Raw genomic sequence first — 24758 nt, 5'->3', positions numbered from 1 at the left:
TTAGAACCAAGAAAACCGAGAGTTCCGTACCCCAGTTTCTTGATTAATAAAGAAACCGATTTGGTTATCCATGGGTTGTAATGAAAGATGATTTTGCCTGAACCTTCCTTTGACGGAGGGATACAAGTCCGTGTTTTCTTCAACCTCTGAGTCTGAGAGGATTTACAACTTTTTCTCTCACTTCTTCAACCCAAGATTCCTATTACCAGTATTTCCAACACCCATTCCATTGTTAAACACTTTATTATCTGGTTGTGATGGTTTATAGTAGACAAGTTTCAAGTCTTTATCCTTTCCAAAAATAACATTTGCTTTACTTTGAGACAGATTGTTACTTGGTGCAGGATTTCTACTACCAGCACTGAGTTGAAACTCATATAATGCATCCACTGAGGCCAATGACCGCTTAGGGCTCCCTCTCCTTTTTGGTGCTCGTCCTGATCTTACAGAGCTAGTCCCAATTGGTTTATATTGATATGTTTCTTAAACTTCTATGAATTCCTTAAGTTTTTAGGGAAAGAAATTTTTAGTTAGTCACCACTAATTATATATAGAATATCAAATTTTATTTATCTTAAATATAACTATATAAATATATATACTCTTTATGAATTATAATCTATTTGATGTGAGACTTTAATTATGGGTTATAATTAGATATAAGAGTTTTTTTTTTTACTCGATGTGGGACTTTGATTTTAGAAGCAATTATAGTAACATTTTTTAAAAAAATGTTACAAAATAACTTATGTAAATTTTTTTTACTCGATATGAGACTTTAATTTTAAAAACAATTGAAAAGAATAATATTGAAATAAAAAATGTTACTCTATCTATAATGAACATTTTTCAAAAAAATGTTATAAAATAATATTTATATAATATATAATAATATTTTAATAAATATAAAAAAAATGTTGTTAAAGAATTAAAATTTAGCATGTTTATAAAAAGGATAGAAGGGAATATCGGATTATAGAGATAAATTTTGCAATTAATGATACTTTTAGAAACATTTAATAACCTTTGTTTAGAAAATAATTGTTTATATTTAGTGCATAGCATCTGTGATCCGAAATTTATGGTAGGATATCGCAATTGTTGAATTGAATGTTATGACTTGTAGTTGGAATTTATTAAGCGAGCAGATAATAGAGATCCCCAAGTCATTGTGAAAATAATAAAGCCAGCATGGAAATTACATTTCAAATCCAAAAATCTTCTCTTTGTTCCAACTGTAGAAATTCATTTATAATAAGGCCATTTTATAGCAAGAGGGAAGAGAATCGTTTATCATTTAATATTAGAAAGCCATGAATGGACATATTATATTATATGGTTTATAGTCCTTTCTCTATTAGCACTTTTACCTAAAAGACAAATGTGGGTGTAATTCAGAAATGAAGTGTTATGAAAACTGGCTAGAGCTAAAGAGGAATACTTGAGAAAGGAAAAAAAGAAAGAAAATTGCGAATGAAAGGTTAACACGTGGGTGAATAGCAAGAAAACTAGGTTGCGGTCTCGGTGTGAGATTGATAGAGTTTACATTCCTAATGCAAGTCCCCTCTAGACGTTAACAAAAACAAACAACCTATAAAGAGTCAAACTCTGTCTCTCTCTACACAAGTCACAAGGACTCATTCAATCCTAATCCTAATGCAGCGGAACCACTCTCTGTTTTGATACCCAATAGAGAAAAATCGAGAATGGCGACGGCGATGAGCAGCGTTAAAGAGAAGGAGAAAGGTGGGAGAGTGAAATCGAAGCCACCAATTGCAAGGGCGAAAGCGAAACGAATATGCTTCTCATTCGCGGCATACGCGAACGAGCTCCTAAACAGCCTGAAATCGTCGAACATGGTAATCGAGAAAGGACTCTCGGAGGCGGAACTCACCAACATAGAATCTAAATTAAGATTCTCGTTTCCAGCGGATCTTCGCGTGATTCTCCAGCAAGGCCTTCCCGTTTCTCAAGGCTTCCCCAATTGGCGTTCCTCTTCAACGCAACAGCTCCAAATTCTTCTAAACCTCCCAGCAGCCTCCATTCTCCGTCGGGTCGCAAAGACCCGATTTTGGCACCCTTCCTGGGGCCCCCAGCCATCCGACATCACCCGAGCCGTGAGGGGGCTGTTAAACGACGCGCCGCCTCTCGTTCCCATTTATCGACATTGTTATATCCCTTCCTCCACCGACGGTGCTGGGAACCCCATTTTCTACATTGACCAGGATGGCCAAGTTTTGCTGCTAAGCTTCGACGTGGCGGGGTTCTTCCGGGAGTTTCTGGTGCGGGACTCGGAGGAGCCCGTGTGGGCGGCCACCGCGGCTAGAAGGGTCAGGTTCTGGTCGGAGGTGGCGGAGGCGCGCTGCGGGCGGTGGTGGTGGTGGGGCAGCGCCGTGGAGAAAGGGGTGGCCGGGTGCATGGACAAGGCGGTGTGGCGGCTGAGGGAGGGTGGGTGGAGGGAGGAGGAGATACGCGACATGATGACGCTGGAAGAGAATCAGAATCAGAAGAAGCACGATTCCTTGAATTTCAAAGACAAAGAGGGCGTCGCCTGGCACGTGACACTTTTGTCCTTGCTTTTGTTGCGTGCGGGCTGGTCCAGGGAGGATGTCGTGTACTCGCTTGGGGTCCTTGGTGATGAAGCCAAATCATCAGGACCACCAACACACTCTTAATTAATCAACCTTTTCACCTACACTTTTTTTTCTTTTTCCTTTTTTTTCTTAACATATATAGATTATAGAAATAGAATACATATACAAGACCAGAATTTAATTTCTGAGTTTCTGTGGACTCCATTTTTTTTAATTGTAAATTAAGTTTAATTATTATTGAAGTAACTAAGACTGATCTTAATCCCTCATTTTGTGGCATAAAAAAGGAGTGGAATCGTGGGAATTTACATGGAACATGACAATTGAATTGACTCGCCCTATAGGGTGGATGTGCTTCCATTTCAAGCTTCCTTCCTGGACCACTTTTTATGAAGCCAAGAACATTACGCATTTGTAAATTTTGGGGGTTTATTTATTATTCTTCAATTGGGTGGTCATGAGATTTTTATCATTTTGATCAAATGAGGAGTATATAACAATTTGTCACAGGAGTTGTCCATTTATGACAATTGGTCACTAAGTGAGAATCGGAAAAAATGTCCTTTCTAGAAATGTGACTTGGGTGATAGTAGTGATGCGAAGCAGTGTTAGAACCGGCCAAAGAAAAATAGTCCGTGTTTTTTATGCAAGTGGCAACCCATTGGGAATTATTAGTCCACAGATTTTTTATCCCTAAAACAATTTTAGTATAGCTCAATAGTCTACTTCATATGTACAAATTCACCAATTTTTGCTCAGTTTTCTTGTTTGTCGCTTTCAATTTTGAATTAATGACATGATGATCAAAGCACATGAGCAACAGTTAACTATGAATAATTTTTACATCTCAATTAGTTTAACAATTATTTATGTATTACTCTATTAAAATAAATGTGTAATTATATTGTACAGCTTGTCTTAAGAATTGAGTTATGGTCGATTTATATATAATGAGTCATTAATATATATATATATATATATATAAACAAAGTTATAATAATATTAGTATAATTTTTACTAATTATTATGTTGTTCAATAATTTTATATTAAAGATAAATTTTATAAATCTAACTGTTAGATTAAAAAAAATTATTTTTATATTATATATATATACAAAATTTTATATTAATATAAGATAATTTGATATTTTATTCTTATAAAATAAAATTGACGTAATATATATTTTTTAAAATATATTAAAATATGAATATTTTAATTATTTTTAAATTGTTATCCAATTTTAACGAGATATAAACATATAAAATAATAAATATAACAAAAAACTTTCGTTGGATTTGTCAAAGAAACTATTGGAATTCATTTATTGGGGTGACTTGTATTTAGTTTTGGAACATTTCATATAATAGGATTGTATGATTCTGTAATATGGTATCTTGCAGGGAGAAGTGATACACTCTTTGAAAAAAGTAGCCAACTAATCCTCTGAACCAGTTAAAGTTAACACTTGTCAACTCATTTAGCTATAAAATATTTATTTATTTTAATCTTTTTTTTTTTAATTCTTTCTAGATATACCCCTACACATGGTCAAAAAGGTACGATCAATAAGGTTTGTCTCATACCATCTCATGTATGGGCACACGCATTGTCATTGGTGCTGTTGAATATGGGCTTCAAAATGACCTCATTGAAGACTTGAATTTTGGGAAGCTTATGAATGTTCAACTTGTTAAAAATTGACATGATTAAACATGTTATTCGTTATTTTCTGTGATAGTAAAATTAATTAATATTTAGTGATTTATTTTAAATTTGAATTAGCTATGGCAAGCATTAAATTAAATCAAATGTATAGAAAAAAAAACTAAAAATCAAACAAGTTTTGGACCAAATTAATTTAATTAGGGAACCTAGCCATGAGTGGCTTTGTCGACAACTGAAGCATGTCGCTTAGGCCTACTACCTCATGTTTTTCCTAAATGTACTTTTGAAGGTTCCCCAACCTGAAGTTTAATGAGTTGCAAATGGAACTCATCCTCCCTGACTTTACTTACCTCGCTCTGACTTGATCCCCATAACTCTCGACCATTGCCTATCCGACTCACCTAAACATGCATTCTCTGAAATGCGTTTGAGTGCCCATGTCCTGACTCCCCAAGGTCCCCTCATGTAAGTAGAAAGATAAAATCATTATTAATGTTTTTCCATCACTCATTTTGTGCACAAATTGCCCTATCATTGTTTACAGACCCACCCCACAATGTTCTACCATATCTCCCACCATAGGAAGCACAAAGCTCTCAACAAAAAGAAAACACAGCATTGAGATTGTACTTGAAAATTAAATCTTGTGGGTGAAATTCATTGAACAAAACTTGGAGAGAGGGGGGAGCGGGGAAAGACCGTCGACATTAAGTTTAGAAAAAGATGACATGAAAAAAGTCTAAAGGGTGGTACAAGTGTGGGACAACGGGTAAGATTGAAAAATGAATTTTTAAAAAATAAAATAAATTATAGTCAATTTAATCGATAAGTGTTTGCTTTAGTGTGATTCATAAGATAATTTGACATATATTTTTTTAGAGGAGATAGCATTTCACATTTTTGCAAGTAATCCCCATCTTAATGAAACTTGAATTTGATCAAGGATTACTTTGGCAATATAGTATCTATATTTTGACAAGAACATAAAAAAAAATATTTAATCCTAACATAGTAGATGGTTTTTCTTTGTATCTATTTTCATTATTCTCTTTTCATATTTTTGTAGGATGAAATCATGCAAAAAAAAAAGTCTAAAGTTTATTAATTGAATGCTTTGAAGAATCAACAAAAGTATATAATAACAAGAAGTGTGATCCAATAAATCATATATAAAATGATTCATTCATCAAAATTTCTTATATATCACTCGATATATCATGTCTTTTTTGGATAATCTTATTATTGCAACAACAAATTGTAAGAAGTCAAAGAACACCATACAATTGAAGTACAATACATTTCTCAACAAAAACAAGAAATGGAGTAAGATTAAAAGAAAGAAAAAATCACGATACAATTGATTTATTGACTAGTATCACTTTGTGGCCTCAACTTCATTATGATTAATTGTTGTTTTTGCTCCTGACAAAGCTCCTAAACTTATTCCACATCCTAATGATTTGTAAAATAAGAACTGTCTTGGTAATTCAATTTGGGGTTGTTAATGGTCATCTCTAATCAATGTATTGATTCTTCTTTCTCTTTTTGTGATTCAACTAATTCATTTTTGTCTTCACCTTCACTTTCTCTTATATTAATGTTCTCATTCTCAACCTGTTCGACATCATCATTTTTCTTTGAGGATGCATCTTCCTCTTCAAGAATAGAAGAATTAGAAGCACTAACTAACCCATCATGATCGTTGCCATTAGCATTTTCTTGGCCATTATCTTCTTCATTAGTTGTGTTTCTCTCATAAGTTCTTGAGGAATTTATTAAGGTGGAATCAACATGCTCCGTTGCAACATTTGAATTAGAAAAATTCATTCTTAGTGTTGTATTGTGCAAACTAGAGTCCTTTACTATGGAGTTTTCTGATGTTTCAAATTGTTTTTCAGTTGTATTAGTTGTTGTGTTAGTCTCATTCTGTGACTGAAGAGTTTCTGCATCATCACTTGAAGGCTTATTATGACGTTCTTGCTCATTTGACTCTACATTAAAACTCTTATGTGAATCGTTCTTTTTCTCTACCTGATTCTCACTACCCTTTCCTTGGTTGGTTGTTGTGACATTATAACTAGTCACTTGAGTAGTTTTTTTTGTTTCATTTAAAACCATCTCATTCTGATGAAGATAAGTTACTTCAGTACCATTTGCCTGAGACTCCAACTCAAATTCATTATTTTCTCTTCGACCAAATTGTTCTGTTTTGTTCATACCTACAACATTAAAGGCATAACTTTCTTCTCTAACATCCTCATTGTTCTTTTTTCGATCTTGATCTTGAATTGGATCTTCAGATAAATCCACTTCATGAATTTCATCATTCTTTCCTTTTTCGTTTTCTATTGCATTGCTTCCATCTTTACTATCTTGCTTGTGATTTCTCTCCTTATGCTCCTCCTCTGCTTCAGTTATGTTTTGGTCGATCTTTTCGTTCTCTTTATCATCCTTCTCTGTTTCTCTTGTTTCTTCTTTTTCTGACTCATTTTTTTCATCACTAATCTCCCTACTTTTATTGCCCTCCTTATTTTTGTTGTCTTCACTCTCCATGTTGTCCCTGTGCTCATTCTCTTCGATTTCCTTGTTGGCCACAATGCTTTCTTTAATGTCTTGATTCATTGGATCATTTCCATGCTCTAACTTCTCTTCATTGTTATTTTGCTCATTTTTTTGCATTTGAATCTCATCTTCCACACCATTAATATTATCTGTTTTGGTTTGCTCTTCATACTTGTTTTCTTCTTCATTCTCTTCCTCCTTGTGCTTTGTGTCTATGATAGAAGATTGCTCCACATAAATATTAGGATCTTTCCTCCCCAACTTTACAACTTCACTAGAGTCACTACCTGATTTTGTGTCTTCACCATAGGATGCCTTTTCTTGACGAGAATGTTGAGCTAGATAAGCCAACCAAATACAAACACCAATTAGAACACATATTTGAAGAGCATTTTTCACCTTGAAGTCTTTGCATCTTGTATTCCTTTGAGGAGAAGCCTTGAACATGCCTAACATTTCTTTTTTAGCCTCACTTTTTTTCCCAGACCTGTCCAAATGAATACTAGTATATATGAAAGATATCACATCTTGTCACTAATAGTTAGTGGCTACTCAACAAGATTGATAAGTAAGAAAAAGACTTAAAAAAAATTCCACCAAATTTGTCAAACAACTACAAATTTAGGATGCAAAATTACTTAAGGCTTGTTCAAATCTTTAAGGGAGTAAATACTCTTACTAGCAATAGTGATATTATCTAGACCACATTTATAAAGTGCGAACTACTTATCAAGAGATTTGGTCATAATTTATTAATATTATTAACTTCTAATTTAAATGAACAATACACAACAAATAATGAATAAAATATTCATATTTTAGAGCTAAAACAATTGGAGATATAACATTACTAGAATATATGACAAGGAATAATGAAATGTTGAAGGAGCTCATAATTAAAGGTACTAGATAACTTGTTTACTAGAAAAAAAATAACCAAAATACAATTACATTAAGAGTTTTCTTTAATCAAAATTTAAAATAAACATTCTTTAACCAAAATTTAAAATAGAGACATTTTTTAATTTATAACCATATAATCCAAAATAAATTATTTAAAATAATTTAGTTAACCAATTGATTTTGATCTAAACCTATTGAGAAAAAATTAAGTCTCACATCGACTAGAGATTAAATAATTAAATAATATATAAGTGGAAACAAACTAATTTTGTAGAATTGAGTTAGGCTCAAATATATTATTCTAAGATGGTATCAGAGTTATCATAGATTATTAAAAAGGGCTACCTATCCTAAATCATTAAAAGACTAGATAATTTAATAGTATATAAATTAAAAATAACATTCATCTTACAAAAAGACTAGACAATTAAACCTTCACAATTGCTTGATCATTTTTTTTTAATTTTAGTGTTTAGTATTTTCATTTATTTTTATCTTTATATTCATAAATTTTTGGAATTAGCTCATTTTTTATAGTCTACAAAAAGTTATATATATATATATTATATGTGTGTGTTTTAACATCATTTTTATCAATTATAAGAATTAAAATATAATATAAATAAAATAAACTTAAAATACATTGTAGTTTTTAATTTAAACCATTTAATTTCTTTTAAAAAAAATGATGTTAATATGTTATCTATAATTTTTTTAAATTCTTATGTATAATTATATATATATATATATATAAATTATATTATCTTTCATCTTAAACTTTCGTTTAAAATATTATTTTATTTATTTTTATATAAGATCTAATATATATTATTTCATGTATTAATTATTATTGTTTTATTGAAATAATTTTAATTAAACACATTATTGAGATATATTAATTACAATTTTTTTAAGACACATGATACGTTTTAATTTTGTCTTTTAGACTTTAAAAACTAAGATGAAAATAAGATAAATGTATAACTATCAATTAAATTAATAATTATTTATAATCTTAATAATAATTAGGTTTTATGTATTGAAAATGATAAACAGGTAATACTAACAACGTTCATACCTGGAATAATTCGGGTTATGGAACTTGTATTTCTGTGACTTGAGATTGCTTCCTCCGATGGCTACCAACAAGCAACAAGCAAGCAGAAGTGCAGAAAGATGAATGTGTTTGTTTCATGGCAATGGCATCTGATTCTGAGGGTTATTTATAGTGCACTCATTTTAGACACAAACTAAACTACCGCTTTAATTTAATCATTTCAGAAATAAGTTAAGTAGAGAAAAGGTAAAACGACGCCGTCGGGTAAAAGAGTTAGGTCCAGTGTCGAAGCCCATGCGCGAACCGCAATCCAATACGTGGGACCATACAAAGACATAAGTTAAGTCGGTTACACTCAACTCACTCTCCACCGTTAGATTCTCCACAAAGTGGGAAATGGTAAAACCCTATGTTCATCTCTATCTTCAAAACCCCCGAATCATCAAATCCAAAAACAAATTAGGTCTATCTTGTTTTGATTCTTTCATTTTCTTCACCAAACCGGTAAGTAGGTGGGACTAATCCATCGCACAAACCTCACGGATCCAATGACCTCTAAGCTACTTGCTTCCAATCTCCGCCACCACCTCACAAAATCCTCCCAAATCCTCCGCCTATCCACGGCGGCGGCGGCCGCCCTTCCCGAACACGATGGGAACACCTCCTCGGGAAGGACGATGAAGGGCGTGAGAATCTCCGGAAGACCCCTCTACCTGGACGTGCAGGCGACATCTCCGGTGGACCCTCGCGTTCTGGACGCGATGCTCCCTTTCTACCTCTCTCGCTACGGAAACCCTCACTCCCGCACCCACTTCTATGGCTGGGAATCCGACGAGGCCGTGGAACACGCGCGCGCGCAGGTCGCCTCCCTCATCGGCGCTTCTCCCAAGGAGATAATCTTCACCTCCGGCGCCACCGAGTCCAATAACATCTCCGTCAAGGGCGTGATGCATTTCTATAAGGACAAGAAGCGGCACGTGATAACCACGCAGACGGAGCACAAGTGCGTGCTGGATTCGTGCAGGCACCTGCAGCAAGAGGGTTTCGATGTCACCTATCTTCCCGTGGAGTCCGACGGGTTAATCGATTTGGAGAAGCTCCGGGCTGCGATTAGGCCCGACACGGGGCTTGTGTCGGTTATGGCGGTGAACAACGAAATTGGAGTGGTTCAGCCGGTGGAGGAGATTGGGAGGATTTGCAAGGACTTTAATGTGGCTTTTCACACCGACGCGGCTCAGGCGTTGGGGAAGATTCCGATTGACGTGGAGAAGTGGAATGTGAGTTTGATGTCGTTGAGTGGGCATAAGGTTTATGGGCCTAAGGGGGTTGGGGCTTTGTATCTTCGTCGGAGGCCCAGGATTCGTGTGGAGCCTCAGATGAATGGGGGTGGGCAAGAGAGGGGGATTCGGAGTGGGACTGTTCCCACTCCTTTGGTGGTGGGGATGGGTGCGGCGTGTGAGGTGGCAATGAAGGAGATGGAGTATGATGAGAAGAGGATTTCTTCTCTGCAGCAGAGACTGCTTAATGGGATTAGAGGGAAGCTTGATGGGGTGGTGGTGAATGGGAGCATGGAGAGGCGCTATGTGGGGAACTTGAATTTGTCGTTTGCTTATGTTGAAGGGGAGAGTCTGCTGATGGGCTTGAAGGAGGTGGCTGTGTCCAGTGGGAGTGCTTGTACTAGTGCTAGTTTGGAGCCTTCTTATGTGTTGAGGGCGTTGGGAGTGGAGGAGGACATGGCGCACACTTCTATTAGGTTTGGGATTGGGAGGTTCACCACGGAGGCTGAGATTGACAGGGCAGTGGAGCTCACTGTTCAGCAGGTGGAGAAGTTGAGGGATATGAGTCCGCTTTATGAAATGGTCAAGGAAGGCATCAATATCAAGGATATTCAATGGGCACAACACTGATTATGTTTGTCAATGCAGGTGATGGATGGATGGGGGCAGCACTGCCCAATTGCGATCAGACTCCAAACATAGCTGCCACTTTTGCATTGCAATTGCCCTTTATAAAAACTTGCTGACTATTTAGTTATATGTATTCTTGAGGTTACATTATAATTAAAAATTCAGTTGCCCTGGTAGACTAGAGCTATTAGGTATACACCATTTGTTTGTTTTAATTGTTGTTAGTTTTGCCTGTCACCGGTGTTTATGAAGAGACAAGACATGTATTGGTACTGTAAGGACTAAGGACTAACCAATATTGGCTTTATTATGATTTCAGATGAACACCTCCCACATTTCCTAGTTTTCCCCTTCCTCAGCTTAAGGAATAGAAGTTTCAAGCTTTGCTCTATCTCTTTTTACTCGGATCGGGGTGAGGGGGAGCTGGCAAAGGTACTGTGGTTTTGTCTTGTTTTCTTGGTCGTTTGTACTATGGGTATTGAACTCGTTCAGTATTGAGATAAAGGCCTCTTTCACGATGTCTGGCTCTGCTTTGGCCATTGCTGCTCATTTGTTAGTAAACATATTAAAAAGGAATAAACCCTTTTCTTTGTGACTTATCTTTATTATTCTCTAAACCCTTCCCTGTCTGTTCTTTATTTTCAACTTTCCCTCCTTTTTCTTTACCTTAATCTCGTTTAGTTGTAATTTTATAGAATTCCATTTTTCATAAAAAAAATGCTAGCAATACATTCTCTTATCATACACTCTTTTGCAATTACTATGTGTGTTATTATTAGTTAAGATTTATTAAAAGTTACACATTCTGATCGGTGTTACCTTTTGTTTAAGGACTCTCTTTTCTGATTTGTTGTTCTGAATACTACATTTTAATCAATAATAGAATATGTATCCAAAGGAATGAACTAGAGAGAGATATTACTACTACTACTATCATTTTTTTGTTTAAGCCAGGATATCCTGGCTGCAAGTTAAGGAAGGAATTAATCCTTTGATGTACTGAGATTTATTTAAAAGGTTTACCTCTCAACAAATGTTTTTCTATATACATGAATCTGACATCGAATCCATGATCATATATTTAAGAAATAAGTTCCGTACCAATTATGTCATACTTTATTGGTTACTACTGCTCCTCTTGTTCATCTAAATTATTTTCATAAAATTCTCAGTACTTGTGTGGGCTACTAGGTAAGGTGTGATTTCGTTCTTTTTATCTGAAAGCAACATAATAATTAGCAGTCAAGTACTAATAAATATTATTTTGCTTTCCGGGAAGTATTCTTCGGAATCATTGTCAGTTTTATAACTTGCTTGAGGTCAATTTGTTTATTGTCCTTATTTCGGCTTCGATATTACTTTTTTGTTTCTCGCTTCCCTTTCCCAGTTTCCCCCACACACAAGTCGCAAGGTGTTCACTCCTTTCTGATAATTTACGTGCCTCATCTCAATACATGCTTGTTGATCTGATTACACTTCCAATGTTGCTCCTTCAATTGGCTCTTCAACTTTTGCTGATTGCCCTTCAACCCTTCTAAGTTTCAACACACGGTATAAGATTAATCACTGCGCTCCAAAGCCCCTAAGGGTGACCTAATGATGCACAAGGCTTTCACCGCTATAGGGTGGAGAGTCAAATGTACAGGACCTTACTCAATCTGTAGAAAATGTTTTGAGACTAGAACCTGTGCCTAACGAGAGGGTATTGAAATTGGGCGAGTGTGGTGAAACCAGAGAGGGGGAGGCAGTGAAAAATTGCGAAGAAATGAGTGAGAATTGACTTTTGAGAAGAGGAAATAAAATAAGGTTATTTAGGTAAATTTAAATTTAAATATGTGAGTATGTTTATTTATTTATTTATATTGATAGAAAGGGAGTATGTTTAATAAAAAAGATTAAATGAGGAGTTTCCCTCTGCTTTCGTTCCGGGTCCGAGGTATCAAGCTTTGCATTGGATTTATCTTCGTTTCGGCCTGTAAGGGTTATGTTATGGCCCCATTCCACTTGGACCTAAACTTTTACCTATCGCAATTGAACCCAATGTTACTTGCGCATATAAGGAACAAAGCTTCTAGATTATTTTCTACAGCAGGCTTTGGGGTTCGTAGCCCAACATTATATAGAGTTCATTCTTTGCGGAAGTAGATTTATATTGGGCCTTACGGATGTGAGCACTTGATGCTCGTTTCGACGTGCACACTTTATTCAGCACGACATGTTCTTCACCATAGCAGCTTAGTTTTACGTGGCATTTTGTCTCTTACTGTGAATAATCCTTTTCTTTGTGTGATTGTTTTTCTGGTTATTTATATGTGATTATGATGTGTGATATTTTTGCCTTCACCTTAACACGTGAAGTATTGAAAACGATTATCCCGGCTGAGCAAGTGTCTGCTAAGATTTAAAAAGATCTTGTTGGGGATTTTAAACAAACGAAAAAGAAGTGTAAATTTATTGAGTGTTAACTGTTTTACGTACATGAATAATAGATGGATGTTGAAAATGCAGATAGGTTAATGGGAAAAAAGATGTGGTGAAAATATGCTGACAAAGGCGTTATAGAATAGAATAATGTGGGTGCGTGCTTTATCACATAACATACTAGTGGCCCATCAGCATCAGATGGGAACTAGAGTATGACTGGTGTGTGGTTGAGCGTAGTACAATTTGTCCACGCCACAGGGATGGGCCAACTTCAAAACTGTGTTGCTGATATATACAGCACAAAAAACTTGAGAGGAAAAGGTGTGTATGGGAATTGGAATCACATTTCCTTTTCTCCCGTGGTCCCCAACCTTTTCAGTTGCGCCTGTCTTCACCTTTGCACCAACATTCTCTTTTATCTTTTCCACTTTTTTATTGCATGTTCATCCACCTCCTTGCTTAATTCCACTTCTCCCTCACGTGACTGCTGCCACCCTTTGTACTCCTATTTCAATCTAAACTATTCACCACAAATCTTGCTTATCCCTTCATGTTTCCAACTCACAAAATTTAACAGAAAAGCTTGTTTCCATCTGCTTTCACTTTTAACGTAAAGCTTCTGTTCTTTCTGTACTCAGTTTCCTCCGCCTCAACATTTTATAACACCTCTTTCAATTACTAGTTTACAATATCTATCTCGGGATACAACTTCATACTCATTTTATCGTTACGTAGAAATAATAGCGATAGTTTTTAATCGGAAGATGTGAGTGGCTTGGGATTGGGATGAATACAGTAGGATAAAAAATTATAAGGGACACTGTTTTGTTCATTTCTCTACATGCAATGAATGTAATAATTCACAAGAATTGTCATGTTTTGTACCAAAATTTAGTAGCATAAGTAAATTTTCATTCAACCACTGAACGAGAGATACACGAGTTGGCTAGAAACACACAGGAAAGAAAATAAAAGTTAGTACCATTTTTTTTATAGAAAAAGTTAATGCCATTTCATTTCTAACTACTGGTGCGGATAAAATTCGTACTAAATAATTTCTGTTTATAAAATTAGCTTCTTTCATGTTGGGCGTCTCTGTTGGGAAATGGCATCATAATTTCCCTTCTCTGTTAACTCAAAATGGGCACTGAGCGGAAACGTAAAATTATTACACCAGAAATTTTAGCGTGGAAAACCTTTCTCAAGGAAAAACCACGGGACCAGTAGGCCACTTAATCTTCCACTATAAAATAATGGGAATACAAAATACAATGATATTGTATCCTCAATTTGTGGATAACACTCACAAATTGGCTCACTATTTTTCTCTCTTAGAAAAACTCTCTCTAAGGCTTTCTCTCTATTTCTTCTATGAGTGGAAATGCTTCACTCTTGGATGATTAAGCCTCCTCTCAAGCCTCCTATATATAGGCTTCAAGAATGCATCATGGCCATTGGATATATGTGGCTAGAAAACACCACAACCATTGATTTGATACTTGGTCATTATTAAGCCACACCTACCACACCTACCTCACCTACCACACTTATCACACCTACCACAATATTTTTCTATGGCTGGACCCATCAATTCTCCCCCTCCAGTCATAAAAAGGGATTATCCTTGGATTAGTTTAGGGTTGATGCTAAGCCTGCAACTTCTTTACAGACTTCTATCTTCTCTTTTGGTAGAGATTTTGTCATCATATCAGCCCCGTTGTCTTTGGTGTGTATTTTCTCAATCTTGAGCATTTTACTTTCTAACACATCACGGATCCAGTGATACCTTACGTCGATGTGTTTCGACCTTGAATGAAATGTCGAGTTTTTGCTGAGGTGTATGGCGCTCTGACTGTCGCAGTAGAGAACATAGCTTTCTTGATCTTGTCCTAATTCTTGTAGGAATTTCTTCATCCACAGGATCTCCTTACAACCTTCAGTGATTGCAATAAACTCTGCTTCTGTGGTGCTTAAGGCAATGCACTTTTGTAGTCGTGATTGCCAAGAAATAGCTCCCCCTGCAAAAGTAATCAAGTATCCTGATGTAGACTTTCTTGAATCTACATCTCCAGCCATATCTGCATCTGAATATCCAGTGAGCATTAAATTTCCATTGCCAAAACACAAACAACTGTTGGCAGTTCCTTTCAGATACCGTAGTATCCATTTCACAGCATTCCAATGCTCCTTTCCTGGATTTGATAGAAATCTGCTCACAACTCCTACAGCATAAGCAATATCTGGTCTTGTACAGACCATTGCATACATAAGGCTACCTACTGCAGAGGAATAGGGAACCTTGCTCATTTCTTCTTTTTCTTCATTCACTGGGCATTGCTTCTTACTCAATTTGAGATGACCAGGTAATGGAACATGCACAGATTTGGCGTTATGCATATTAAACCTTTCAAGAACTTTCTTGATATAGTCTTCTTGTGACATCCACAACATTCTTTTGGAACGATCTCTAATTATCTTCATTCCAAGAATTTTCTTCACTGAGCCCAGATCTTTCATGGCAAAGGACTTGCTTAATGCCTTCTTGAGAGCAGCTATTTTTGTTTTATCCTTTCCAACAATTAGCATATCATCAACATACAACAATAGTATGATGGACTCACCATTCTCATAATTCTTCACAAACACACACTGGTCTGCGGAGGTCTTTTTGAAATTATGTTGGGCCATAAAAAGATCAAACTTCTTGTACCATTGCCTTGGAGCTTGCTTCAGACCATAGAGGCTCTTCTTCAGGCGACACACAAGATGTTCTTTGCCTGGTTCTGCAAAGCCTTCAGGTTGCTCCATATAGATTTCTTCCTCTAATTCTCCATGTAAGAATGCAGTTTTGACATCGAGTTGTTCTATCTCCAAGTCTAGCTTCGCAGCTAGGCCGAGAATTGCTCTGATGGATGTCATCTTCACTACTGGTGAGAAGATTTCTTCAAAATCTATTCCCTTTTTCTGGTTGCACCCCTTAACAACAATCCTTGCTTTGTATCGGGGTTTTGTGTTGTTCTCTTCAGTCTTGAGCTTGAACACCCACTTGTTTTTCAATGCTTTTCTTCCTTGTGGCAACTCCACTAATTCATAAGTTTCATTCTCCTTCAGGGACTACAATTCTTCTTCCATTGCTTGCAACCATTTTTCTTTATCATTCATCTCAATGGCTTCTATAAAGCTTTGAGGTTCTCCCTCATCAGTAAGATTAACATAATCATCTGAGAAATACCTTTTTGACGGTTGTCTGACTCTCATTGATCTTCTAACTTCAGGTTCTTGTTCTTCCTGATTAGTCTCCATTTGTTCTTCTTGCATTGTTTGACTTTGTTCTGACTCAGGCTGTTCTGTCTGATTAGGTTCATCAATTCTTTGAGAAATCTCTCCCCCTGAATTGTTTATCACTATGGGGCTTGAATCTTGAACCTTCTTTTGCTTTGGCTTCTCAGGTTTCTTGATATCTTGGATCGTTTGATCCTCAAAGAATATCACATCTCTGCTTCGAACAATCTTCTTGTTTGCAGGATCCCACAATCTAAAGCCAAGTTCATCTTTTGGTGAACGAAGGTATATACACTCCTTCACCTTAGCATCTAACTTTGCTCTTTCATCCTTAGGAATATGGACAAAAGCCCTGCATCCAAAAACTTTCAGGTGACCATAGTAGGCTTTCTTTCCAGACCATACTTCTTCTGGTATCTCTCCATTTAACGGTCTTGAAGGTGACAAATTAATCAAATCAGCTGCAGTTAATACTGCCTCTCCCCAGAATGACTTGGGAATTTTAGCATGAGAAAGCATACTTCTGACTTTCTCTGCAATCGTTCTGTTCATCCTTTCAGCTACTCCATTCATCTGAGGAGTCTTGGGAGGTACTTTCTCATGTCTGATCCCATGAGTCTTACAATAATACTCGAATGGACCTAAGTACTCTCCACCATTATCTGTTCTTATACATTTCAACTTTCTTCCAGTTGCACGTTCAACTAAAGCATGAAACTCCTTGAAAGCTTGAAGAACTTGATCTTTTGTCTTTAATGGATACACCCACACTTTTCTGGAGTGATCATCAATGAAGGTAACAAAATATTGAGCACCGCCAATGGATCTTTCAGATGTAGAGCAGACATCTGAGTGAACAAGATCCAGTATATGCTTTCTTCTTCTTGCATCATCTGGTCTTCTAAAAGATACTCTATGTTGTTTGCCTGCTAGGCAGTCTTCACAGGATTCAAGTGGCTGCCCTTTAATATTTGGAAGATGATCTTTTGCGAGAATCTCCAAGCCCTTCTCACTCATATGGCCTAACCGTCTGTGTCATAATTCTTTGGATGCATCTTGAGCAACATTCATATCTCCCTTACATATCTTTCCCTGCATAGTGTACAAGGAGCCTTCCTTCTTGCCACGAGCAACAATCATGCTTCCTCGACTAAGTTTCCATCTGTCGGCACTAAATTGATTTATCATCCCAGCTTCATCTAACTTACTTACTGAGATAAGGTTCAATCGCATGTCTGGAACATGTCTTACCTCCTTCAGCATAAGCTTGTTTCCATTTTCAGTCATTAGAGCTATTTCACCAATGCCAACAATTTTACTTGTGACATGATTTCCCATCTTCACCATACCATAATCTCCTTTTTGATATGATGAGAAGAATTCTTCATGAGGTGTGACGTGGAAAGATGCTCCTGAGTCAATTATCCAAATGCATTCATCAAATGCAATATTCAAATAATTTTCTTCTCCGACAAGAAATACATCATCTGAGGTTACTGCAGTAGTAGTTCCATCTTCCTTCTTTTTTCTTGGGTCGATTTGGTCAGGATGGACTGTTCCAGCCTGTTGGTCTTTCTTCAAGAATCTGCACTCAGACTTCCTATGGCCTGGTTTCCCACAATAATAGCAACATATTCTTGTACGAGATTTGGATCTACCTTGTGATTTTCCACGTCCTCCTTTTTCACGATTCTTGCTTCTCCCTCTATTGTCAATGACATTGGTTTCAAACTGATTGTTTAAGCCTCTTTCTCTTCGTCTTGATTCTTCATTCAGCAAACTGTCTGTTACAGAATCTAGACTGAGCTTTCCTTCTGGAGCAGAATTGCTGAGAGTGATAATTAAAGTGTCCCAGCTTTCAGGTAGAGAACTGAAGAGCATAAGAGTTTGCACCTCATCATCTATGTTTATTTCTGCTTTCTTCAGTTGATTCACAAGACCTTTGAAGGTATTCAGATGTTCGATCATGTTCTGACCGTCCATGTACTCCAACTTTGCAAGTCGTCTGTAAAGGTGGGCTTTGTTCCTAGGTGTCTTCTTTTGAATCAAAGATTCAAGTTTTGTCCACAACTCATACGCATTGGTATAAGTTGATACATGCTCGAACAAACTTCGATCAATATACTTTCTGATCACAGCTACAGCTTTCCGATTCAGGATCTCCCAGTCTTTATCAGTCTTCCCCTCTGGCTTACTTTGTTGGGTGATTGGCTCATACAAATCCTTGCAATATAAATGGTCTTCCATCATCGGCTTCCAATATGAGAAATTATCAGCAGTTAGCTTGAACATATCTCCATCATGAGTGGTGGTACTCTCCATCTTGAATTATACAGGCTGAATAGTGTCCAACCACAAGAATAATCTTTTCTGATGTGGAAGATCAGATAAAACTGCAACCACAGAGCATACTAAGAATTTTCTTATGAGAATGACACCTTAGTCTTCAAGAGCTCTGAGAGCTCTGATACCACTGTTGGGAAATGGCATCATAATTTCCCTTCTCTGTTAACTCAAAATGGGCACTGAGCGGAAACGTAAAATTATTACACCAGAAATTTTAGCGTGGAAAACCTTTCTCAAGGAAAAACCACGGGACCAGTAGGCCACTTAATCTTCCACTATAAAATAATGGGAATACAAAATACAATGATATTGTATCCTCAATTTGTGGATAACACTCACAAATTGGCTCACTATTTTTCTCTCTTAGAAAAACTCTCTCTAAGGCTTTCTCTCTATTTCTTCTATGAGTGGAAATGCTTCACTCTTGGATGATTAAGCCTCCTCTCAAGCCTCCTATATATAGGCTTCAAGAATGCATCATGGCCATTGGATATATGTGGCTAGAAAACACCACAACCATTGATTTGATACTTGGTCATTATTAAGCCACACCTACCACACCTACCTCACCTACCACACTTATCACACCTACCACAATATTTTTCTATGGCTGGACCCATCAGTCTCAAACTCTCACTCATTTATGGTCATTCTCTGCATAACTTTGGAAAGTTGCATAACCATTTAAATTTACAAGAGGTCAATGCTTGTCCTTCGTTTTCAACAAGTTATGCTCATAGAATACAAACTATGCACATTGAGGTTCTAATTTGCTTCACGACAAATGGGTTTTCGAAGGGTACTACTGTCGCCTCTTATTTTTATGCAAGGCTGTGGCGTAAATCCATCAATCATGAAATCAATCCACAGTGTGGAAACCATTATTGTAGTGGAATTCGTAAAATTAGACGAACTTGTCCGATCATGAAAAGTATCACATCACAAGCTGTTTTGCTAGCTTGCCGCTGTTCGGCTCAAACTTAATCTTCATGTATGGATTTGTCATTTTGTCTGTAATTTTGCAACAACTTCAATTTAATATCCAGTGCAGAAAAGGAAAATGTTATTTGCATAGCTAATGTGAGATAGTTATTTTTTTTGTTTTCTTTGATTTTAGACGGATACAAAATAATTACTAGACAGAAACAAGCATATATAAATAGCTATTAAGAGTCTTAATTGGATCAATTTTTCTATAAATGTTTCGAAAAAAAAATAATAATTTTTTTCATCGATTAAAATTAATTTATGCACTAAAAGTTCTTTCATATAACTTTTCTAAAAAATTACAAATTAGCTTTTATATATAATCTAGTTTTAACTTAAAAAAAAAGTTTGTTTTATTTTTTCTGTCAACTTTTTCCTACCAAAATATTTCTAAAGAGAATCTTAATTTATCTAAACAGACCCTAATTATTAATCATTTAACATTTAAATAATAAAACTATTTAAATGACATTTTCGAAAGAATAACAACTAAAGTAACATCTCCGTAAAGAACTAAAATAATTAGCAAATGAAATATGAGGAACTAAAACAAGTATCTATTCATAATTTATTTACTCTTTTCAACTATGATATTTTTTGCGGTAAAGAAGCCTGTTCTCTTCCATCAATTCAATTCCTAAAATGAGTAGTGGAAATCCTGTGAAACACTCCACAAAATGTGCTTTACTTAAAACAGCATCTGATATCTTACTATTGATATTCCTATCAACAGGTTCAAGATGGGAAGGGTGTTACATCATGTGACTAGTTATTGTGTTGTCATTTTGAATAGAAATCACAAACATAGGTTTCCTTCCAACTAACCACCTCCCTCCATTCACGGACATAGCAGTTCACACAGCACGTTATTGGAAAAACTGCTGCCAATTTCTTATGATACTAGAAAAAATTTAGCCCTATATATCTTCCACTGTTTCCTTTGGGTGGCTAGTTATCAGTGCCTATTGTCATTTGACCACACAATATATAGTGATTCTCGTTTTCTACATCTCACAGTAGAGTCAAACAGTGGCGTTGCGTTGATGATATATCTTCATCATTTTCAGCTCGCAGAAGTGGTAACCCAAGTGAGACTTTGAACATGTTACATAACTTTTTTAGTAGTTATAGATTTTCAGCAAAATTGCATGTTTCTTGCCGGTAATTACTGCAATTAGATTACATTGTCTACTACAAAATCAGCTCATATATGATCAGATGATAGACCAAGTGGGTTTGTAGTACGTTGTAATTTTTATATTACTTTATTTGAGTGACTAAAGCTCAATAGTTACATCAGAAGCTGCTTTTCATCATGTCCAAGGGTTTGCTAGAAAAAAACTTTGTTGCATAGATTGATCACTCTAATTCAGGGGCGTGGGACACATCATATGAAAAATCTACTTGAAAGTAACTTAATATTCGCTTAGGACAAGTACTGAGCGAGCAATCTCTGTTCACGTTTTTGAGGGGTATTATACGAAAACTAAAATTTAACAGTACAATCAGTGGTTAGCTTGTCAATTTATTTTTGTTGCTTTCTCTGATTACATGTTGCAGGGTTTGGCCCCGGTTAGAGAGTACTTCAAGATTTCTCAGTAAAAATTACAAAAAGTAAAGACGAACATGGTCCAGTTTTTGAAAAATTAGAAAGGAAAATTATTTAGAAAAGAAGTGAAAAGAAAATAAATAGTAAGAAATTGTGGATTTTAAATATGGCGCGATGTTAATTTCTTCACATTTCTCTTATTTTTGTGAGGAACATTTTTATCGTGGGACTCATACTGATTATTAAAACTTAATCGATTGTATTCTTCAACCTCGCGTTTGTGGATGATCCTCGAGGAAAACAAACGAGGGTCATGTTTGGTGAATTCCTTTTTAAATTGTGACCGAATATTCTTTTATGTCTATTAGAGATATACAAATTAGTTACATGTCAGTTACACTGTATAGGAAGTACTATAAGCTTTATTATACTCTTCGAAAAACCACTTTTCTCATTTGTATTCCTCTAATAACGTCTTTACATCTCTTCTCAGTTGGTAAGTTTACCAATATATGCTTAGCCATGTTACTATTTATATTATTACATATAAAAAATAAAAGAAATAAAAGCACAGAATTCGCCACCCCAATCTCCATGTCCATTTCACTAGCACCTGAAAATGTAAAAAATGATAAACAGAGAAAGGAACCATTCTGCTCTACACAAGTTGAGATTTTAATGACAAAAAGAAGTTAACACTCATTAAGCTGCTAGAATCTGCTTTGAGCAGCAGAAGCACTAAATCAACTAGCACACTGCAAGTTACACGTTGGACAGTGATTAGCAGCCGCAAATGATACAACTAAACATTGCAGCAAAGAAATAGAGGATAGTTTCTGGGAGCTATGTTGTAAGAACTCTTTTCCTTAGAGATAGACATGAGAGGTAAGAACCAAAAAGACTAAAAAAAGAAAGAATTACTTAGAAATGTATATTCACATACAAAATTGGTAATAATACATCAGTTGCTATCTCCATAATTATTAATTGTGGAACAATTGGAGTCAGGGGTTGAAAATACGGTTCCCACATTTGCATTTCCAACTCATAGGCTTGTAGTTGGAACCACCTTCTCCCATTGTGTAAGCAATGGTAGTAGACACATTTGAAGAGTTGATCTTCCCGTTCTGTGCTTGGGGATTTGTAGGTACTTGAATGGCTTCACAGTGTCCACAAGACCTGCACCTTCTCTCACATCTTGGTGGCCTTGAACCTATCTGTGCCCTCACCATAGCCTTATCATCATGTACCTGATCAAAACCATTCTGTTTTGGTGTCTTTCTACCTGTCAGCACAAATTAAAAGAGAAAACAATGTTAGTTGGAGATAGTAGTGCCTAATTAGAAGCTTTAAAAATCTCTCATTTACCTTCAGTGACAAATCCCATCTGGGTCCAACTAGAAATTATCAGAAAGCAGAGAGAGATGCTAACAAAACTGAGTCTTTGAGCACAAATAACACGGTGATCACACCCCATTATGCTGTAGGGAAGGTGGAAAAGTGAAAGTGGATGGAGTTAAAAGAGAGGTGAGAAGTGAAAGGACGAAAAATATAGGATGAAGCAAAGAGCACTAACCGAATGACACGGTAGAAGGTAGGAATAAATATATTGCTAAAAAAGCCTTTTCATGGTGAAGTGATGGAACATAGAAGGACAAATGAGAAAAATGCAGAGGGGCAAGAAAAGGAGGAGCCCCGAAAAGGGAAACACCTCTCCTTCGGTCCACGAGCCTCTGTCCAAACAAGAAACCAAGATTATATAATAATTGCTGCAAGCCATTACAACCCTCAGAAGTGAGAACCACAAATTGCTGATAAAAAAGACAAGTGGAACATAGAAACAACAAAAGGCCACCAATTTCACCAGATGTAGGGAAAATCTACCACTAAAGGACATGCATTTACAGCTGTTGATTTTTGGTTTTTCATTTATGTGGAAAGAGGAAAAAAGAGAAGATAAATAAGTATAAGTATGATAGCACCTCTTTGGTTGGGATTCAAACTTTGGTTTACCACGTTTTGAGAGACTAACTGCGTCTGCTAGACTAGACCCAACTTGTGTTGATTATGTAAATATGATAAATGATATGACACGATAAAAAAAATTACAGAAAAAAAAAAATAAAGGATGTTTGGTAGATAAAGTATTAATGGAGATTACTTTTCATTTCTTTTACCATGTACATGTAGAAGAATCCAGCCACCAAAACCAGCCAAACAACTTTCGGTGCTGGTGAAAAAAAATCAAAAGGGAAAATTACGATTTTGCCCCTAAGCTTTAGGATATTTACGAGATTGTCCTTGGAGCTTCAACTATAAATAGGCCTCCCCATTTCACTTGTAAATCAACTCAGAAATTACTCAAAAACACAAGTTTCCTCTTGTAGAGTGAGTGTTTGTTGAGTGAAGAGTTCTGTATTCCCACAATTTGTGGAAGGTGGTAATAAAATATTTTCGGAGTTAGTCCCGTGGATGTAGCCCTAGTGTAAGGGTGAACCACGTAAAATTCTTGTGTTGTCTACTTTCTTTTTTTTTTTTTTTGTCTATCATCATCTAGCTAGTTTTATTTATTTGTTGCCGCCTATATGGCTGGATCCGCCTAAATGGCTGGTTTTATTAACATGTTTCTGCTTTCTTTCCCAACAACTGGTATCAGAGCCTGGTTGTTTCTGCTAAACAGCTGGCGAGAGTACTGTTCAAGTAAATAGTATTTTGTGAAAAAAAAAAAAATACTATTTACGTGAATAGTGAATAGTGCAAATTGGTCTTCATCACCAATTTGGTAGAAGTTTGCAGAAGCGATCCGAGAAGAAGCAGATAAGTCATGGAGAGCAACACAGGCACCATGGTGAAATTGACGGCAACAAATTATTCATTGTGGAAGTCAATGATGGAGGATCGTCTTAATTTATTGGACCTTTACGATCCAATTGAAGGCGATGGATCGAAGCCCGAAAAGATGTCCGATGGTGATTGGAAGAAATTAAAGAAGAAGACTTTAAGTACCATCCGTCAATGGGTGGATATTACTCTCTATAATCAAGTGTCCAAAGAAACAGATCCCCAAGTTCTTTGGAAGAAGCTAGAGAGTATGTACGAGACAAAGAATGCTCAATCAAAAATATTCATGATGCGAAAGCTCATGAATTTGAAACTACAAGAAGGACGAGCCGTAGCGGAGCACCTGAATGACTTCGAAGGCCTAGTCATGCAACTAATTTCAGCAGGCTTAACGCTTGAAGATGAGATGCAAGCATTGCTACTCTTGGGGTCATTACCAGACAGTTGGGATACTTTAGTGGTATCCTTAAGTAATTCTGCACCAGAAGGCAAAGTATCATTGAATATGGTAAGAAATAGCATACTCAATGAGGAGATCCGAAGAAGAGATGCTGCCAAAAATGAGACTCATGCTCTTGTCACAGAACGCAGGAGTCGAAGTAAAAGCAGAACACCAAGAGGGCATAGAGATCATTCCAAG

The 24758-nt window shown here is 36.2% G+C and overlaps 4 protein-coding genes across 6 annotated transcripts; 2 read left to right on the top strand and 2 right to left on the bottom strand.

Moving 5' to 3' along the window:
- Positions 1-1448: 1448 nt before the first annotated feature.
- Positions 1449-2861, top strand: LOC109801315 (uncharacterized). Its single transcript, XM_020362356.3, has one exon. It carries the CDS (start codon positions 1707-1709, stop codon positions 2673-2675), a length of 969 nt encoding a protein of 322 aa, XP_020217945.1. The 5' UTR covers positions 1449-1706; the 3' UTR covers positions 2676-2861.
- A 2538-nt stretch (positions 2862-5399) lies between these two features.
- Positions 5400-8961, bottom strand: LOC109799977 (uncharacterized). Of its 2 annotated transcripts, none has more exons than XM_020360648.3 (2): positions 8804-8961; positions 5400-7309 (listed from the first exon to the last, which is right to left on the bottom strand). In XM_020360648.3, exon 2 carries the CDS (start codon positions 7276-7278, stop codon positions 5779-5781), a length of 1500 nt encoding a protein of 499 aa, XP_020216237.1. In that variant the 5' UTR covers positions 7279-7309; positions 8804-8961; the 3' UTR covers positions 5400-5778. The 2 variants fall into 2 exon arrangements, with proteins under 2 accessions (XP_020216237.1, XP_082922839.1); XM_083066713.1 differs by having other exon boundaries at positions 5400-7324; positions 8804-8935.
- A 188-nt stretch (positions 8962-9149) lies between these two features.
- NFS1 (nitrogen fixation S (NIFS)-like 1) lies at positions 9150-11288 on the top strand. Its single transcript, XM_083066714.1, has 2 exons — positions 9150-10880; positions 11009-11288. The coding sequence occupies exon 1, from the start codon at positions 9331-9333 to the stop codon at positions 10687-10689; it is 1359 nt and encodes a 452-aa protein (XP_082922840.1). The 5' UTR covers positions 9150-9330; the 3' UTR covers positions 10690-10880; positions 11009-11288.
- A 10640-nt stretch (positions 11289-21928) lies between these two features.
- LOC109801207 (EPIDERMAL PATTERNING FACTOR-like protein 2) lies at positions 21929-23375 on the bottom strand. 2 transcript variants are annotated; one of them, XM_083066549.1, is made up of 3 exons: positions 23260-23375; positions 22646-23010; positions 21929-22562 (listed from the first exon to the last, which is right to left on the bottom strand). In XM_083066549.1, the coding sequence occupies exons 2-3, from the start codon at positions 22752-22754 to the stop codon at positions 22282-22284; spliced, it is 390 nt and encodes a 129-aa protein (XP_082922675.1). In that variant the 5' UTR covers positions 22755-23010; positions 23260-23375; the 3' UTR covers positions 21929-22281. The 2 variants fall into 2 exon arrangements, with proteins under 2 accessions (XP_082922675.1, XP_082922676.1); XM_083066550.1 differs by having other exon boundaries at positions 22646-22758; positions 22854-23324.
- Positions 23376-24758: the final 1383 nt, after the last annotated feature.

This window comes from Cajanus cajan, chromosome 11 (assembly GCF_000230855.2).
Source record: "Cajanus cajan strain Asha chromosome 11, NIPB_CcT2T_4, whole genome shotgun sequence".
NCBI lineage: Eukaryota > Viridiplantae > Streptophyta > Magnoliopsida > Fabales > Fabaceae > Cajanus > Cajanus cajan.
This window is presented reverse-complemented; position numbering and strand designations above follow the sequence as displayed.

Excerpts from the sequence above, each read along its gene's own strand:
- LOC109801207 (XM_083066549.1), bottom strand. The coding sequence starts at position 22,754 with ATGGGGTGTGATCACCGTGTTATTTGTGCTCAAAGACTCAGTTTTGTT. Across the intron at positions 22,563-22,645 it reads GATGGGATTTGTCACTGAAG|GTAGAAAGACACCAAAACAG; the intron begins GTAAATGAGAGA and ends TTGTGCTGACAG.
- LOC109799977 (XM_020360648.3), bottom strand. The coding sequence starts at position 7,278 with ATGTTAGGCATGTTCAAGGCTTCTCCTCAAAGGAATACAAGATGCAAA.
- LOC109801315 (XM_020362356.3), top strand. The coding sequence starts at position 1,707 with ATGGCGACGGCGATGAGCAGCGTTAAAGAGAAGGAGAAAGGTGGGAGA.
- NFS1 (XM_083066714.1), top strand. The coding sequence starts at position 9,331 with ATGACCTCTAAGCTACTTGCTTCCAATCTCCGCCACCACCTCACAAAA.